Here is a 17,116-nt window from a genome sequence, read left to right on the forward strand (position 1 = left end):
GAAAAATTCCTTCCCGACTCCAGATGGCAATCAGATAAAATCCCTGGATCAACATCATTAGGCATTACCTAGTAATTGTAGCCATGGATGTCTTTCAACGCAAGGAAAGCATCTAAGCCCCCTTTAAATACAGGTATAGAGTTTGCCATAACGACTTCCTGTGGCAATGCATTCCACATCTTAATCACTCTTACCGTAAAGAACCCTTTCCTAAATAAATGGCTAAAACGTTTTTCCTACATGCACAGATCATGTCCTCTAGTCCTTTGAGAAGGCCTAGGTACAAAAAGCTCATCCGCCTGTGATGAATAGCGGAAAAGCCGACAGTAAGGTGGCTGATTCCGCGTCTGATGCGGCGGTTTGTCCGCGTCAGCATATGTCTGGGTTATCTGGAACTAATGGTGCACATGGGAAGAATGGCGTGGGGGCCGCCGCATGTTCTGACGGTAAGGCGGCGGATTCCGCATCCAGTGCGGTGGTTTCCCCGCAGCAACATGTGTCTGGGCTGTCTGGAACTAGTAGTGCACACAGATGGAGAGCTACACGCGCGCGCTGCAAGACAAGCTCTTTATACCAATAGGAGGAAGACCAGCTGATCTGGACGGTCAGCTGATTCCTGCTCAGTCAGTGATTGGTTGATGGGAGCTGGGCGGCGCTGTGGGGCGCTTTACTATATATATCTCCTGCTGTTCAGTTGCTGGTTGTCTGGCGTTGCGAATGCCTTTGTGTTAGCACTCAGACCTTAGTCAGATCCTTCAGTGTGGTGGAACCAGGAGGACTTGGGAATCCACACTTAGCCAGTTACTTTATATCTTCTGCGTCATTATCTAGCATAGTTCCAGGGTGTTGAGACCACGGCCCTCACACCCCAGACTAGGAATACTGTATATCATCTGTGTTATTCTCTAGCATAGTTCCAGGGTGTTGAGATCACAGTCCTCACACCCTAGACTAGGAATACTGTATATCATCTGTGTTATTCTCTAGCATAGTTCCAGGGTGTTGAGATCACGGCCCTCACACCCCAGACTAGGAATACTGTATATCATCTGTGTTATTCTCTAGCATAGTTCCAGGGTGTTGAGTTCACGGACCTCACACCTCAGATTAGATCTTGTTCTGATACCTGTTATGACCTGTAGCTTTCCTGACTATTCTTCTGTTCTCTGATTTGGTACCTTGCATATCTGATACACTGTTGCCGACCAGGTCTGTCTGACCTCCTGGCTGTCTCCCTCCCTCAGGGTGTTCAGCCTTCCCGCAGGGGTCCCCTGCTCTACAGAGGGGACACTTCTCCTTGTCAGTCTGGGACTCCCTCCCAGCTGTCCTTGACTGCAGTAGAGTCTTCTCTACTTATTGGACCACCTGCTACCCCGGTGGTCCAAAGGTTACTGTTGCACCAAAACACTTACTCACTCAGGTGTCTAGAGGTTAGTCATATTTGATTATTGGCGATTCTGCAGATCCCCAATAATCAGGTATATCTGTATTCTTGGGGATACTGCAGATTGCCAAGAATCAGATTCTCTCTCTGGTTGTTGACACCTATCGTTACACCGCCAAGCTATTATATTGCCCTCTGATGAATTTATACATGTTAATTAGATATCCTCTAAGGCGTCTTTTCTCTAGACTAAATAAACCCAGTGTATCTATCCTTTCTTGGTAAGCGAGACCTTCCATCCCACGTATCAATTTTGTTGCTCGTCTCTGCACGTGCTCTAAAACTGCAATATCTTTTTTGTAATGTGGTGCCCAGAACTGAATTCCATATTACAGATGTGGCCTTACTAGAGAGTTAAACAGGGGCAATATTATGCTAGCATCTCGAGTTTTTATTTCCCTTTTAATGCATCCCAAAATTTTGTTAGCTTTAGCTGCAGCGGCTTGGCATTGAGTACGATTATTTAACTTGTTGTCGATGAGTACTCCTAAGTCCTTCTCCAAGTTTGATGTCCCGAACTGTATCCCATGTATTTTGTATGGTGCTAGACCATTGGTACGACCAAAATGCATGACTTTACATTTTTCAACATTGAATTTCATCTGCCATGTATGTGCCCATATAGCCATCCTATCCAGATCCTGTTGCAATATGACACTATCTTCCTGAGAGTTGATGATTCTGCACAATTTTGTATCATCTGCAAAAATAGCAACATTGCTCACTACTGCATCTACTAGGTCATTAATAAATAAATTGAAGAGCACTGGACCCAGTACAGACCCCTGTGGGACCCCACTGCTAACAGTCTCCCATTTTGAGTATGATCCATTGACCACAACTCTTTGTTTTCTGTCCATTAGCCAGTTCCCTATCCATGTTAGTCTTTTTAGTCTCAGTTGTGTTAGTCTTTTTAGTCTCAGTTATTTATTTATTTAAGTGTTTATATAGCGCCGACATATTACACAGCGCTGTACACAAATGCAATTTCAACCAATTGAGCGTGCAAAAACAGCTGATCAGAGGCGAATTCATGGAAACGAGGAGGAGCGGCTCATTAGTCTGCACGTCATCAGAGGCAGACCTACAGTGATTCCAGACAGAACGGCTCAATGCGCAGCCGCGTTAGCAATAGTACAGAGAACCGGGTAATTGAAGGGCGGGAGAGAGCGGCTCATTGCGCAGCAGAATCTGCCCTGCCAGCTGCCTCCCCTAATGCCTGCAGGCTGCCAGGAGTGCGGGGGTCCCTTGAATGTAAAGCCGATAGACTCAGCGCGTGAGTCTGTATGGCACAGTTTTAACAGTTACGGAGAGGAGGGCTAATCCATCAGTTTTTTTTATTACAACACCTGACAACACGGCTCCCCCTGCTATGGAGTTATAGATACAAAAGTCCGTCTGCGTTAGTTCAGGGACTGGCGAAAACAGGTTACATTGAGATACATATCAATAAAGGGCCATGTCAGAAAATAAAAAAATGACACAGTAAGGCTTTTGTATAATTGATGTATCTACTGTGGGATGATTAAAAATGAAATTATTCGCGGTAGTGGTCCTTTAAGCTATAGTCCGACTCGGTCATGACTGGAGAGAAACTGTCACTTGCATAGCTGACTGTTAACTGTTTCAAGCAGAAAATAAAAGAAAATGAACACAGCATAGTTATTTGTGTGCTTGGCACTGTTCACACACATAGTTATCTCATCATGTCACATTTCATCTCAGGTACCCTCTAAGCCTGTAGTGATTGGCGCACAGGTATAAGCAAGAATACCATCAAAAGGAATTTTTGAAGTTGGGACTTTCAAATACTAAACTTGTAATTTACACTGATCAACATGGTAGCTTTGACAGTATGCTTTGTTTACATTGTGAGTTTAGTTGAGTTTTAATTCATCTGCCTAAAGTTTGTGTACAGTTGCAGCAAATCTCTTTCACTCATACTAACATGGCAAAGCTAACAACATTCATTTGTGAATCATATTCTGCTTTTACAAACATCTGCTGTAAATTCTGTAGTGTAATGATATGGATTCTAATTACTTCTGTGCCCCCAATTAAGAGATTATGCTTTTAAGACTTTCAAACCACCATACACTGTTCCATTTTCCTAACCATCAATCAGAATTGTATTTATTTATTTAAGTATTTATATAGTGCCGACATATTATGCAGTGCTGTACAGATTATATTGCCTTGTCACTAACTGTCCCTTAGAGGGGTTCACCCAAAATAAATCAAAATCTTCCACCACAGCTGAAAGATAATTATCAAAAATATCAAGATATTCATTTTTTTCTGAGCAAGTTACGATTAATTTTCCATACAATCATTGTTATCGAAAAACGAACAATGTAACCTTTTGGCGAACCATGTAAGGCCATGTTTACACTGTACAGGGAGCATCAATCAAGTCTCATCACTATCTGTCTGTTAGTGTGGCTATTATGCCTATTTTAGAATTCTGTAAAATCTCAATCAATGTTCTACCAGTGATAGATTGATTGTTGCTTTCTTTATAGATTGTCAGCTGTCCCTGTCCTTTGTTAGCTCATTAGCTTTGCTCAAATGTAATGATGTTAACTGTATCTGTAATTAACACCATTTTGGCATAGTCTTCATGTTTAGGGGAAGCAAGACATCTCTGATATGAAAATAGTTAGATAATGAATCAAGTTTACTAAAGGTGCTTTTTTCCTGTTGATATCCAGCAGATAAGATCACTCTAATTGAATATGCCAGAAATTGATGCTGCAAACTATGACTGATCGATTTTCGGGGGAAATCAATGGAATTGGTTTGATTTCAGGACAACAGACGTGCAGAGTTTTGGCAGCGGAGCTTACACTCACCTGTGTCTTCTCTCCATTGCTGGCGGGCACCTGTGCCCCATGAAAAACACTGGAGATGAACACTAGAAGCCTGGCAGTTATGTGGTCACATAAGGAATGTATCACCAGGCATCTAGTGTTGGTCACGGAATATAGACACCCCAGTGGTGAAGGTGAGAAAACACAGGACACAGGAGAAGCATGCCGGTGGACAGGTGAGCGTAAGCTATGCTGCCAACCCTCTGCACGGCCCAGGGTGAGCGCATAGACCGGGAAGACCCGTGCCATGGTGATGTGTATACAGTTGATTCGTTGGGCAGTGGAAGTGTCAAACACGTCTTCAGCTTCTCTTTGGTTTCAGCAACATCAGCAATTTCCCCAAGAGCCAGACAGTAAAAATATCAACTTGGAGAAAACTAAGGAGGAAAAAGTGAATTGCATATGGACAAGGAAGTCAGTTTTGTGAACCCAGCAAGCCAGTTAATACACATGTACTGTATAATGCATATTTCCATGCATTGCAAATCCTAATATATTACACTCAATAAGATTTAAAATTCCAATCCAGAATTGCTAGATCACTTATTCGATCATTCCTAACATCCTTTGCCTTAAATGCCTTAGTAAATCAGGCCAACTCATTGCTTTTCTGAAATAATGGCGGTGAGATAAAATTAAAAAGTAGCTGACTTGCAGCTCATTACTCAATTTCCCGGAGACATAAATATGCCCTATGGGCCAGCAATATGATGGGAAATATAAATACGCCCTTTGGGCCAACATATTTATATCTCACTTTCACTGACATATAGATACTCCCTGCTGAACGGATATGTGACAGTTCAGATGCTTTTGAGCTTTTCATATATTCTGCAACATTGCTTAAAGTGGAACTCCAAGCAAATAAATACATACACAGTTGGAATATGTATGTGGACTATTTATTCTGCCAAAACATGACCATGGCCAAGCGAAGTCTTGTGGAACATAACACACTCCTTGCTATACTATACAGGTCATGTGGACAACCTTATGACCGCTGCCTCACAGGCTGCTGTCATTAGCGGGGCTCTGCTAATCTCCATCAAGTGCCCTGGTCAGGTGAAAATCCAATAATCCTTTTCTTGCCAGCACTATATAAATACTAGCTTTAGAACAGTGTTTCTAGGCTAAATTGCTCCCAGGGCCTGATTGGCTCCATCCAGTGGGCTCAAAAACCTTATTTGCAATGCAATATTTAGCCCCCCCTATCCATCCGTAGGTGCCCCGTTATAGGTTAGCTATCCATAGGTGCCCTAGTATAGGTTAGCCACCCATAGGTTCCCTAGTATAGGTTAGCCAGTCATAGGTTCCCCAGTATAGGTTAGCCAGGAATAGGTTCCCCAGTATAGAATAGCCAACCATAGGTGCCCCAGTATAGTTAAGCCAGCTGCAGGTGCCCCATTATAGGACAGCCAGCTATAGGTGCCCCAGTATAGGTTATCCAGCCATAGGTGCCCCAGTATAGGTTAGCCAGCCATAGGATCCGCAGTATGTTAGCCAGCCATAGGTGCCCCAGTATAGGTTATCCAGCTATAGGTTCCCTAGTATAGGTTAGCCAGCCATAGGTGCCCCAGTATAGTGTCGCAAGCTACAGGTGCCCCAGTATAGGTCAGCCAGCTATAGGTGCCCCGGTATTGGTTAGCCAGCCATAGGTGCCCCAGTATAGGTTAGCCAGCTACAGGTGCCCCAGTATAGGTCAGCCAGCTATAGGTGTCCCCATATAGGTTAGCCAGCCATAGGTGCCCCAGTAAAGGTTAGCCAGCCATAGATGCCCAGTATAGGTTAGCCAGCCATAGGTGCCCCAGTATAGGTTAGCCAGCCATAGGTGTCCCAGTATAGGTCAGCTAGCTATAGGTGTCCCAGTATAGGTTAGCCAGCTATAGGTGCCCCAGTATAGGTTAGCCAGCCATAGGTGCCCCAGTATAGGTTAGCCAGCCATAGGTGCTCCAGTATAGGTCAGCCAGCCATAGGTGTCCCAGTATAGGTCAGCCAGCTATAGGTGCCCCAGTATAGGTTAGCCAGCCATAGGTGCCCCAGTATAGGTTAGCCAGCCATAGGTTCCACAGTATAGGTCAGCCAGCCATAGGTGTCCCAGTATAGGTCAGTCAGCTATAGGTGCCCCAGTATAGGTTAGCCAGCCATAGGTGTCCCAGTATAGGTCAGCCAGCTATAGGTGTCCCAGTATAGGTTAGCCAGCTATAGGTGCCCCAGTATAGGTTAGCCAGCTATAGGTGCCCCAGTATAGGTTAGCCAGCCATAGGTGCCCCAGTATAGGTTAGCCAGCCATAGGTGCCCCAGTATAGGTCAGCCAGCCACAGGTGTCCCAGTATAGGTCAGCCAGCTATAGGTGCCCCAGTATAGGTTAGTCAGCCATAGGTGTCCCAGTAAAGGTTAGACAGCCATAGGTGCCCTAGTATAGGTTAGTCAGCTAGGCTGTGGCAATACAGACAAGGAGGGGGAGCAGCGGCACAATGGGACTCACGGAGAGGGGGGTCTGACTCCTCCCTCTACTTGGGTCCTCCTCCGTGCTTCCCCCTCCAAAGAAGAAGTGTCCGGCAGCAGCAATTGAGTGTTAAATGGATTGGAGAGGGAGGAATTGGCCCCCCTCCCTGCGGCTGCCATTGTACTGCTGCTCCCCCCTACTTCATTGCCCCCCTCCCCTCACTGCACCCCGGACAGTCACCCTTCCCACCCACCCCTAGAATCAGGGCTGACACTGGCATTTTCCCTAACAGCTATTCAGAACCTTCCATTGTAAAACAAATACAAACTGGGCAGAAACGGATCTGTTGGAATGGAAATCGGATCCGTTGGAACACAAATTGGATCCGTTGGAACAGAAATCGGATCTGTTCTCGTGGATCCGGTTACCAGAAAGTGCCAGTGTGAATGCAAACTTTTTTTTGTATTTTGGTGCAGGAAGTGGCAGGCTTTCTTTAATGCTTGCTGTGTATGCGATGTAGGATTTGAATTTTCCAGCGCAGACAATGAGCACATCAGGGTTTTTTTGCACTGTGTGCATTACAACACGTACGTTCTGCCACAATAGCTAATCATTGCTGTAGCTGGTTTACACAGGATATCCTCTGAAATCAGTCACATTGGATAATTTTTCTAAAAAATAAAATGCCAAAATATATAGGAAATATACAGCATTTGCTGCTTAGACCACTGGCGGCATATGAGAGTAAATCTGCTTATTTTAAAAGGTGTTTATGCTGGGATTTGTTAGAGCCAGTCCAATAACTTGTTGTCTCATTAGATTGTATGGTGACACCACTGTTGCATGGGGCAGAAGCATTCTAGGTCTGTGTAAGGTGCACAGGTTTCAGTGAAGACTTTGGGGCATAGAATGCCAGGCCTTATTGCTATGGGCCTTTTGCAGCCTGACAGAATGTGTTTAATAATGTGGAAGGCACGTATCGCATGGGACTATGCAAGGAAGCTACAACATCTGTCTCCGGATCCAAGCGATAAAAGGAGGTTTGCCCAGAAGCGTTTCATAAATACAATTGTGCCGCTGTTCCAGATTTGCACTGTTGCAATGCCAGATTGTCAGATGGAACAGATTGCCAGTTAATGAAGCCAATGTAACACATTTACACGAATGCAGAAATATAAAATCAAGTAAGAGACTAAAGGCATTACTGACTGCTTACTAGCTTTATATAAGTCTGGCAACTGCTAAAATCTGGATATTAGTATACAAGTTGTTTCGTCATTAGCCGCTTTATCAAACACCATACATGTGACATAGTACTGCATACATTTGAATTGCTAATTAGATGTTTATGAGGCTCCTGTGGGGCTAGCTTTGATGACTGCTAGAATGGCAACCAGCATGTTACTGTGTTACAGGGCAGACAGTCACTATATGGTCACTGTCATACTCATTACTCTGCTTCATTTCATAAAGTGGACTTGGAATCTTAGTCTACACAATTGTCGCCACACATTTTTCTAAAGGTTTTCTGGACATTGGCCTTGATTCATAAGAGCAGTGTGATAAAAAAAATCTGGGAGGGAAAATCCTGCATTCGGTATTTTAGACCTTTGTGTGTTAATTCATAAACATTTTCATAGCTGCCTTTGAAGTTCGGTAAATTACCGCAGCCCATTGAGCAGTACAGCAGAAGTGTGGCGATATCTCTCTTTTGTTACAAGATGCTGTAATTATGGTGACTTCGGCTCCCTGTACAGACTCACAGAGACTTCAGTTCCCTGCACAGACGACTCACAGAGACTCCAGTTCCCTGCACAGAGGACTCACAGAGACTTCGGTTCCCTGCACAGACTCACAGAGTCTTCGGCTACCTGCACAGACTTTCGGCTCCCTGCACTTTGCGAGGTGTCGGTAATTATCGTCTGACTTACTGCTTGGTGAAGGCTTTATGAATTGACATTTGCTGACAATTTACTGAAATGTGTTGGAGGTAATTACAGCCAAGTCGGTAATTTTCCTCACTGCTCGGTTATTTCAGTTTTTCATGCGGTAACAGCCTTTATGAATTGACATTTTGCTAAGTGCTCAGGAAAGTCTGCTGTTTTCAGCATTACCACATGCGGTAATGCTTTATGAATTGAGGCCATTTAGAGCTGAAAATGTAACGCTCTATGTAGAGATGTTGTAGAAATAGAGAAAATGTGTAAATTCACGGTACTTTTAAGCATAAAAGAAAATTTTGTTTTTTTTCCATACATGACCTGTCACTAGTCAGTCAATTGGACTCTAAATGTTGAGATTGGTTATTAACGGCACATTTGCTTTAGGAGCTGTTGCCAAACTTGAGTTGTTAGCTGTTCTCACCCAGCAACAGAACATACACAAATTCAAACCATATTAGTAGTCAGTCACCGCGGTTAGTCTCCCATGGGACGTGGCAACTAGACCTCAAAGCAAACTACCGGTACCTCTGCTAATCCCTTACCACATGCAGGTGGGGCTGTTGTGGTCTAGACTGGTAATGCCTATTGTACCAAGTACACTGTCCCCACAACCAGGTCAGCTGTCCACAAGTAAAGCATGCATCAGCCAATGTCAACAGCATGTATCAGCCAATATCAATGTTCATCTGTCAGAATCAGATATATATGTGTTATGTAAAGCTGAAGGATTGGACAAGCACCATCAATAGTGCTAATAAGCACTGCATAACACAAGGCTAGGAAATAAATCAATCAATCATGTGTGCAGAAAGGCCAGACAAAAGAACTACATGACCAACCAGACAAGCGAATGGCCCTACAGAAACCGCACCACAGGTTGTAAATTGTACAAAAATAGCCTTTTATTAAACCATACAAATAACAATAAAACCATAAAAACAAGCACGACAATAGATAATGCCCTCACAATAATCTGAATGTGCTAGTGTTGGCCACAAAGGTGATATAAAAGATGTGGCCTGAGTCCAGCTGTACACACTGGGAGCAGAGGAGGGGAAGGGAGGGGAAAGGGGAGAAGGGGAAGTGTAAAAAAACAGCAGGCCTGAGCATGCAGAAAGGTGGCCTCCAGTGGGTATGTGTATGGAGGAATGGCTGGGGGTGATTCCCTGTGAAGGGGCCAGTGAATGGAAGGTGACGGCTGATGTGCGCAAAAAGGGGCAGTATGCACCCAAGTGAAAAAAGAAGTTGGGTCCAGAGAACTGGAACCGTGTGTGCTGAGTGGAGGGCTTACCGGTGTGGAGCTGGAACAGAGGGCAGACGTGCAGGAAGCCGTCGCGATTCGCCGCTCACAGCGGCTTCTTCCGGGCATGTATATATGTGTATCACAAGTCATTGTGGATTGGTAGTGTATTGTAGAAAGATAAAAACTTGCTTGCAATAAGCCCTTAAGGAAAGGATTCCGAAGCATCCATAACATTTCTCTTGAGGAAGTTTGTGAATGTTAAAACAAACTGCTTAATTTTGAGGTTTCATAATAATGAGGACAGACAGGTTTTTTTCACTTAAAGCGGACCTCAACTCTGAACTAAAAGTCTCTGCTCTAAAAGGTCTGCAACAGCATAATAACCTTTAAAGAAAAAGAAAATTCTTTGTTACAGCTGATAAAATTCCTGCAATAAATCTGCAATGTCTCTACTTTCTGATTCATGGAAGCAGACATATTGTTAACAGCCTGTGCTTTCTAATGAGCTTATCTGCCATCCCTGTCATGGCAGTCACATGACACGGGGGAGAGATGAAATTACAACGTGTGATTAGATACAAATGAGGAGGAATTAGACAAACTAAACTCTCTTAATATATACAGGGTGCTTTCCTTCTGTCCTATAAAAGAGGTCAAGTCCACTTTAAGACTTGGACTGGCATATTCTTCCAATCAGTCTGCATTGTGGATGTGCACTCCCCAACTCTCCATGCATGACCTACATGTTATTGATGTAACGGCCAGAACCCAAAGTTGGTCATTAAATTAACACAAGGGACATTTTTCTGACTTTTTCTGTCAGACAGCATTTTTGTACCGACTCCACAACCCTGGCTCTTACCATCGGCTAGCTCTTTGGGACTTGGTCAGCCGTCATTTTGCATTCTGGACAGCCAAAATCAAAAAAGAGCCCACCACTGTTAGTTCTATGTGTATTGGCCGCATCAGCCGGCCAATTTGCACATTGTCCGGACAGATCCCGAATTTGCCAACTTTGAAGTCTGGCCGTAATATATAGATGTTCAGTTCAGGGCTGCCATCATCATTTAAAAAAAAAAAAATTGATGGACACCATGGGTCTCCCTTGAAAAGTACAGTTCTGGATTTCCCCCTTTGGACCCAGTGCTAGAGTACTAATGACAACACTGCATCAGTTTCCATACTGCACCTGTAAGGTAGGATTTGAGCTTGTTTGTTTAGTCTCTAAAGGAAACTTCAGGGCTGCTTTACTAATAAACTATTTTTCTGGGGTCAAAACAATTGTTTATATGCACTTTGATACCGAAGCAGTGTCTCAGAGAGGTAATGTTCAAGGGATTGGCCTACTTTAAGTGGGAATTTATACCAATAGTTGTAGTGTTGCCACAACGGTATATGCAGGTGTGCTCCTCTTTGCGCATGTACTGGTCATCCATATTTTATTCCCTTGGTAGACTGGTAGGCATAAAGAATCCTGTTCTGTTAGCACAAACATTTTGCTGACAATATTGCAACTTTGCAAGTTGTACAGTTTATTCATGTATTATTAAACTTATATACACTATAAACACATTGGGCTTTTTACCTTTGATTTTATTGTCTGTTAGCACTAGCTGTGTTTTGAATGTTTATTTATGCTGCAGTGTGTGAAATTAGGCTACTGAAAGTACATTTATGAATACAACTTTCTTTTATGATACACAGTTTCAGATTGGTACTACTAGCACTGTGGTTAGCCTATTATCTCTGCACTTTCCTTGTACAGTTTTATACTTGAACAGTTGAGGAACTATTGAATGTCGCTGTTCTAAGGATCTGAAATTATGAGCATGACATTTCAGCCCCTGCATGAAGAAAACTCACTGAATAGCACAGGGGCCATGAGTCAGGAGACCAATGTAGATACGTTTGTATTAGATGATGACTGGTGATGTAGTCGCTATAAATATGGTTTGACCAGTGTGTGTTTTAACCTCGGAATAAGTCATCTAATGAAAAAATGGTGTTTATGAAGAGTGAGAAGTTGTACTCTGATAAAGCAGCATGCCATGAAATGTGCTTATGCACAGTAGCACAGAGTCTGCGGATCCAGCTTACTACGCATGCGAGGGCGAGCTCAGTCGGCTATTGCGCGTCCATGTACAAGGGAAGAGGAGCTGTGCGGCCCCGTTCTGATTAGCGACAATGTATTATCGCTAATGTTCGGGGGCCGTGCTCAGCGACAGGGGACATTAGAAGAGAGAGGGAAGTCTCAGTAGCATCATGAGGCTTTCCTCTCTATAGGAAAATATCTGGTTTTGTGTACCTGAGCCAGAGACTGCTGGTACACAAGTGGTTAATGTTACCCAGTGCAGCTATGCGGTTATCCAGCAGCTAATAACTTTATCACATCATCAGCAACTTGTAACTTCATAGAGATGTACTGTAGTCCATCCCTGCTGCAAAGTACAGTAGCTTGAATGTCATAGCTTTTACTGCTATCATACAGGGGAAAAAGACAGACGAGTATCTGGGAGGTAATGGTTATTATAGTGCATACCTCTGCATCACTGATCAGTGGACATGCACACATTAGCTGGGATATAATGAAAGGAAATTGTTTTGTCTTTAACGTAATGGTGCACTGAAGCATTGCCTGCGGTACATGAAGTCAGGGGAAGCTGGCATCAATGTGAAAAAGCGCTCTACAATAGGGCCTATATGTGTTTACCGCTGCTTCTCTGCTTTTTACTAGCTTTTGCTATTTGTAAAGCGACAATATATAGGAGAATACAGAGCTTATCAATTCTTTCCTATCTTCACTGCTTTATAACTGCAGCCCTGACTTGACTTGTGTCTAAAGATGTTCATAAAACAGCAATACGTATTTTCCCTGCTGAGATAGTTCTGCATTGCCTTCTCCATTCTGAAACTGGAGATCTCTGTGCTAGTCAAAGGGAGAAAGCATCACCTAACACTTTTATGTGTCAGTTACCAGCAATTTCTGCTTTCTTCTTTTGATAGTATTCTAATTTTAAAAGTTTTTTGTCTCACTGCATCTTGATGCTCTATTTTGGTTGTTGACCCCTCTGAAACAGGTTGAAAAATCAACATCAGCTGCAACAAAATGTGTAAAGTCACATTTCTCCACACTTTATTAATAGGCCCTGACATCAGTGAGTATAGCTGCAATTACCACAGGGGTTAATTAATTACACCTGTAGTGATTTGTTTTTTGGTACTGTATTTTGTTTGATGTGAACATTGCTGCTTCCACAAAGAGCCGCGTCTATCAAAAGCTCCATTTCCATGTCCTGAAAGAATGCTGGCACTGTGACAAAACTCTTATTTCTGTATCAGTGGAATAAATGTCAGTATTATCTTTATACAGTATATTACATAAACATTGTAGGTTTCTTTGCATACTTAAAGTACATATTGTTGTTGTACCCTGAGTAATGCTGTCACAAGGGCACCTGAAACGTAATTTGGCTGAAGCAGAACTCCATATTGCGTTTCCCAACATAAGTGGGCAGAACTGATTGGTGCACAAGTAACTCAAACACAACTTTAGGACTCCTGTTCACAGGTACAGCTCCTGACTGGCATTTTTTCACAGGTATGCAACAAGTATCTACAACTGCAACTGTACTTGCATTGCCTTACACATACCATTTAAAGGACATTTATCAATTAAAAGAGGCCCTATGGGAAAAAAAACTATAAAATGTAAAATGCATATGTACACATACATATAAGATGTACACTTGGCATTGAGAAAAATGCACTGTAAATAGCTTTCATCTTTTGTAGGTTTAATTTATGGTATCAGAAATTTGCAAAACATTTAGCAAAAAGAAAAGCTTTTAAGAAAATGCAATAGAAACACAATACAATTGCACTAAAACTACAATGCAATCTTTACTGTATTGAGCAGACACTGATGCATGCAGAGGTTGGAAAGCAAAATATCTTCATAGCTCCAGCTTACTCCACGCTGGTGGTGACTCCACCCCCTGTTTAGCTGTCATTGCAAAATCTAGCAGTGTGTGTGGTGTATATTTCTCCTTGCTACATGAATCAGAATGACTGGTGCAATGGAAATGTGATGTTTTAATTTATAGTATGTTATTAATCTGAACTAGTCCATGGGGATTCTCTCTCTTTTTTTTTTTTTTTTTTTTCAAAAGCACTTGCTGAACATAATTTGCTGAGTCTAACTGCTTGAATAGTTTGTGAGCAAGTAGGCGACTGGATTACATTTTTTGTATAAATCCTTATAGTGCTTCTAAAATAAAGTAAACCTGATGCTCTCTCATGAGGAAATGGACTAATCCAAAATCTGTCTTTAAGATGTTCAGAGCTGTCAGATTACAGGACCAGTCTCACAAAATATGTAAAATACATGCGTATGCATACATATAAAATATACATTTGTCTCAGAGTAAAATTCACTATAATTTACTATTTTCCTATGTTGCCGTCACTTACAGTAAGGAGTAAAATCCTCTCACAGGTTTGGACTGGTGGGTTCTCAGTTTTTCCTTTATTTTTTTCAAAAGCTTCCATGGAAACAACCTAAATACATATTCTTGCAGGCCTATCACTTCATGTGTATTATTCCGGCAGCTGGATTGTGCCACTTCTGTCCAGGGGGTGCTTTGGAAAATTAAGGAATTCCTGAGAATCCCCCTTAGGAGATGGACTAGTGCAAAACCTGTCAGAGGTGTCAGAGGTTTACTATTTACTGTAAATGACAGCATCATAGGAATAAAGTGATTTATTGTTCATTTTACCGTGGGACAAATGTGTACATCTCTTATGTTTGTGTGCCTATATATTTTACAGTTTTCATTATAGTGCTGTTTTAAAGGGAATCTTAAGTTAACTTAAAAAAATGATTTTAACTTACCTGGGGCTTCTTGCAGTCCCCTGGAGTTGTCCTGTGCCCACGGCATCGGTCCAGTAGTGACAACCCCCACTAAGCAGGCCGAGCACGCGCCTCCTCATTGTGCTCCATTCGGGAGCGTTCTGTGCATGTGCAGTATGTTAAACTCGCCACTGCGCATATGCATAGTGCTCCCGGCAGCAGGAGCAAAATCAGGGTACGCAGTAGCAGCCAATTGGAGGCGACAGGCCAGCTTTACAGGGGTCACTGCTGCTGGCTAGAGGGACTTGGAGTGGTGTTGTGGGCACAGGACTCCAGGGGGCTGCAAGAAGCCCCAGGTAAGTTAAAATCATTTTATTTTTTGACTTGAGTGTCCCTTTAAACAGAAATTACCTTTTCTTGAATGGACCACCTACACATGGGCTTGAGAGATAAAATTCACTTATGTAGCATATCCTATATTTAAGATTGCTTTGATAACACTTTCAATAGTGATCAACTTATTACTGATACCACTTGTGTGTCATCTTCATGTTCATGAATGAATGAATGAATGAATGAATGAATGAATGAATGAATGAATGAATGAATGAATGAATGAATGGAAAAAAAATCACGAAAAGTTAACAGTGACCTTGCCAGAGACTGAAACCAATGTTTGTCTGTTTGCAGTCATTTGGTGTAAGTTGTTGGAGCAGCTTCCATCGTAATACAATGGCATGTCATAGAATCACAGCTGGAAGGAACTGGAGGCAGGTGATCTAGCCAGACATAATTAGCTTCTTCACTTTCTATCCTGGTGACTAAGCATTTTGTCCTATGTACAATCACTAAGCACAGTACTAAGTGTTGTATTGATGATGTTTATTTTACAGAACCCCAGCTGAAAGGAATTGTGACAAGGTTATTCAGCCAGCAGGGATACTTCCTGCAGATGCACCCAGATGGCACCATTGATGGGACCAAGGACGAAAACAGCGACTACAGTAAGGAAAATCACCCTTTTCATTCCAATTATCAATCATGCTCAATGCATGTTGAGTCTCCTATCGGGGACTTCATTTACCCTACCATCCAAAAGCAAATGACAACTTATCAAACAGCTGTTCACTGCAATATGTAAAGAGACACTGAAGCGAAAAAAATATATGATATAGTGAATTGGTTGTGTACTATGAATAATTACTAGAAGATTAGCAGCAAAGAAAATATTCTCATATTTTTATTTTCAGGTATATAGTGTTTTTTCTAACATTGCGTCATTCTCTAATATGTGCAGATTACACAACACTCAGCATTCAAAATGATTCTTTCAGAGCAGTCTGTGAACTAATGACCTCTCCTCTGGCAGAGAAAAAGTAATTAGCTCACTTACAGTTGAGATAATAAAAGTCAGATAACAGCCCTCTCCACGACTTTGAAAGTCGTAGAGATGAATGGCTTTTTTGCATAGAGATAACAACTAGAGTTTCCTAACTCTTCCTGTACTGGAAACAATTAGACTGATGTATCTAATCTTAATGTTTTATTTCTTAGCTGTGCTACACATACAAATCATAATATCATCATTTTTTTTTTTCGCTTCAGTGTCTCTTTAACTTGCTTATAATCTCAGCACTCTGAGCTCTCTCTCTTTTTCTCTCTCTTTTCTCTCTCTCTGTCTCGTTTCTCTACAAGTTTGGTTGTACCTGATAAGTTTGTTATAGCTGTCATTCTTATGTATTTACCTCCTTGGCAGTAACCCTGTGCCAGGCTCGAGGTGCTGGGAGTGGGGTAGACACCAGTAGCTATAGGGGCACAGTGCAGCGGCTTTGTAACTCACCTCCCCCGTGATCCGGTCTTCTTCCAGTCCTTGGAGGCTCTGGACCCTTCTGGTGAGATTGCCGTTTGTCATATGACGACAGACAGCCATCTTACCATAGGGGTTGAACGCCATCCAGAGGACAGGAGGATCCTGGGGAGGTGAGTAATGTGCAGGGCTGCAGGAAAACTGTCTGCTGTATGATCCCTCCCCCCCGCGCGCGCTTTTACGGTCTAAAAGCACATGGAGAACTTGTACCGCTTTTAGACCCTAAAATCAGGAAAGAATCATACTGCCCAGGAGGTTAATGAGTCTAGCCTTCTGAACTGCAAGGGAAATTACACTTCCACTGGTTGATCTTTATCAGTGCAGGGTATGGATTAATATGGCTCGTAGGACTTGGAACATCCAGAGTTACAGATTGCCCAGGAAGCTCATGGTGAACTAGAGCTCCTAGGAGTGTGTAAGACTTCTGGTTCACCATGAGCTTGCTGGGCAATCT

At 42.6% G+C, this 17,116-nt stretch overlaps 1 protein-coding gene across 5 annotated transcripts in view; it reads left to right on the top strand.

Moving 5' to 3' along the window:
- FGF12 (fibroblast growth factor 12) overlaps positions 1 to 17,116 on the top strand; it is a 606,762-nt gene that overhangs the window by 444,738 nt on the left and 144,908 nt on the right. For all 5 annotated transcript variants that reach the window (XM_068281186.1, XM_068281184.1, XM_068281185.1 and 2 more), the window contains one exon: positions 15,689 to 15,799. In XM_068281186.1, the coding sequence (XP_068137287.1) occupies positions 15,689 to 15,799 (111 nt within the window). The remainder of the gene's footprint in view (positions 1 to 15,688; positions 15,800 to 17,116) is intronic.

Source organism: Hyperolius riggenbachi, chromosome 4 (genome assembly GCF_040937935.1).
Source record: "Hyperolius riggenbachi isolate aHypRig1 chromosome 4, aHypRig1.pri, whole genome shotgun sequence".
Taxonomy (NCBI): Eukaryota; Metazoa; Chordata; class Amphibia; order Anura; family Hyperoliidae; genus Hyperolius; species Hyperolius riggenbachi.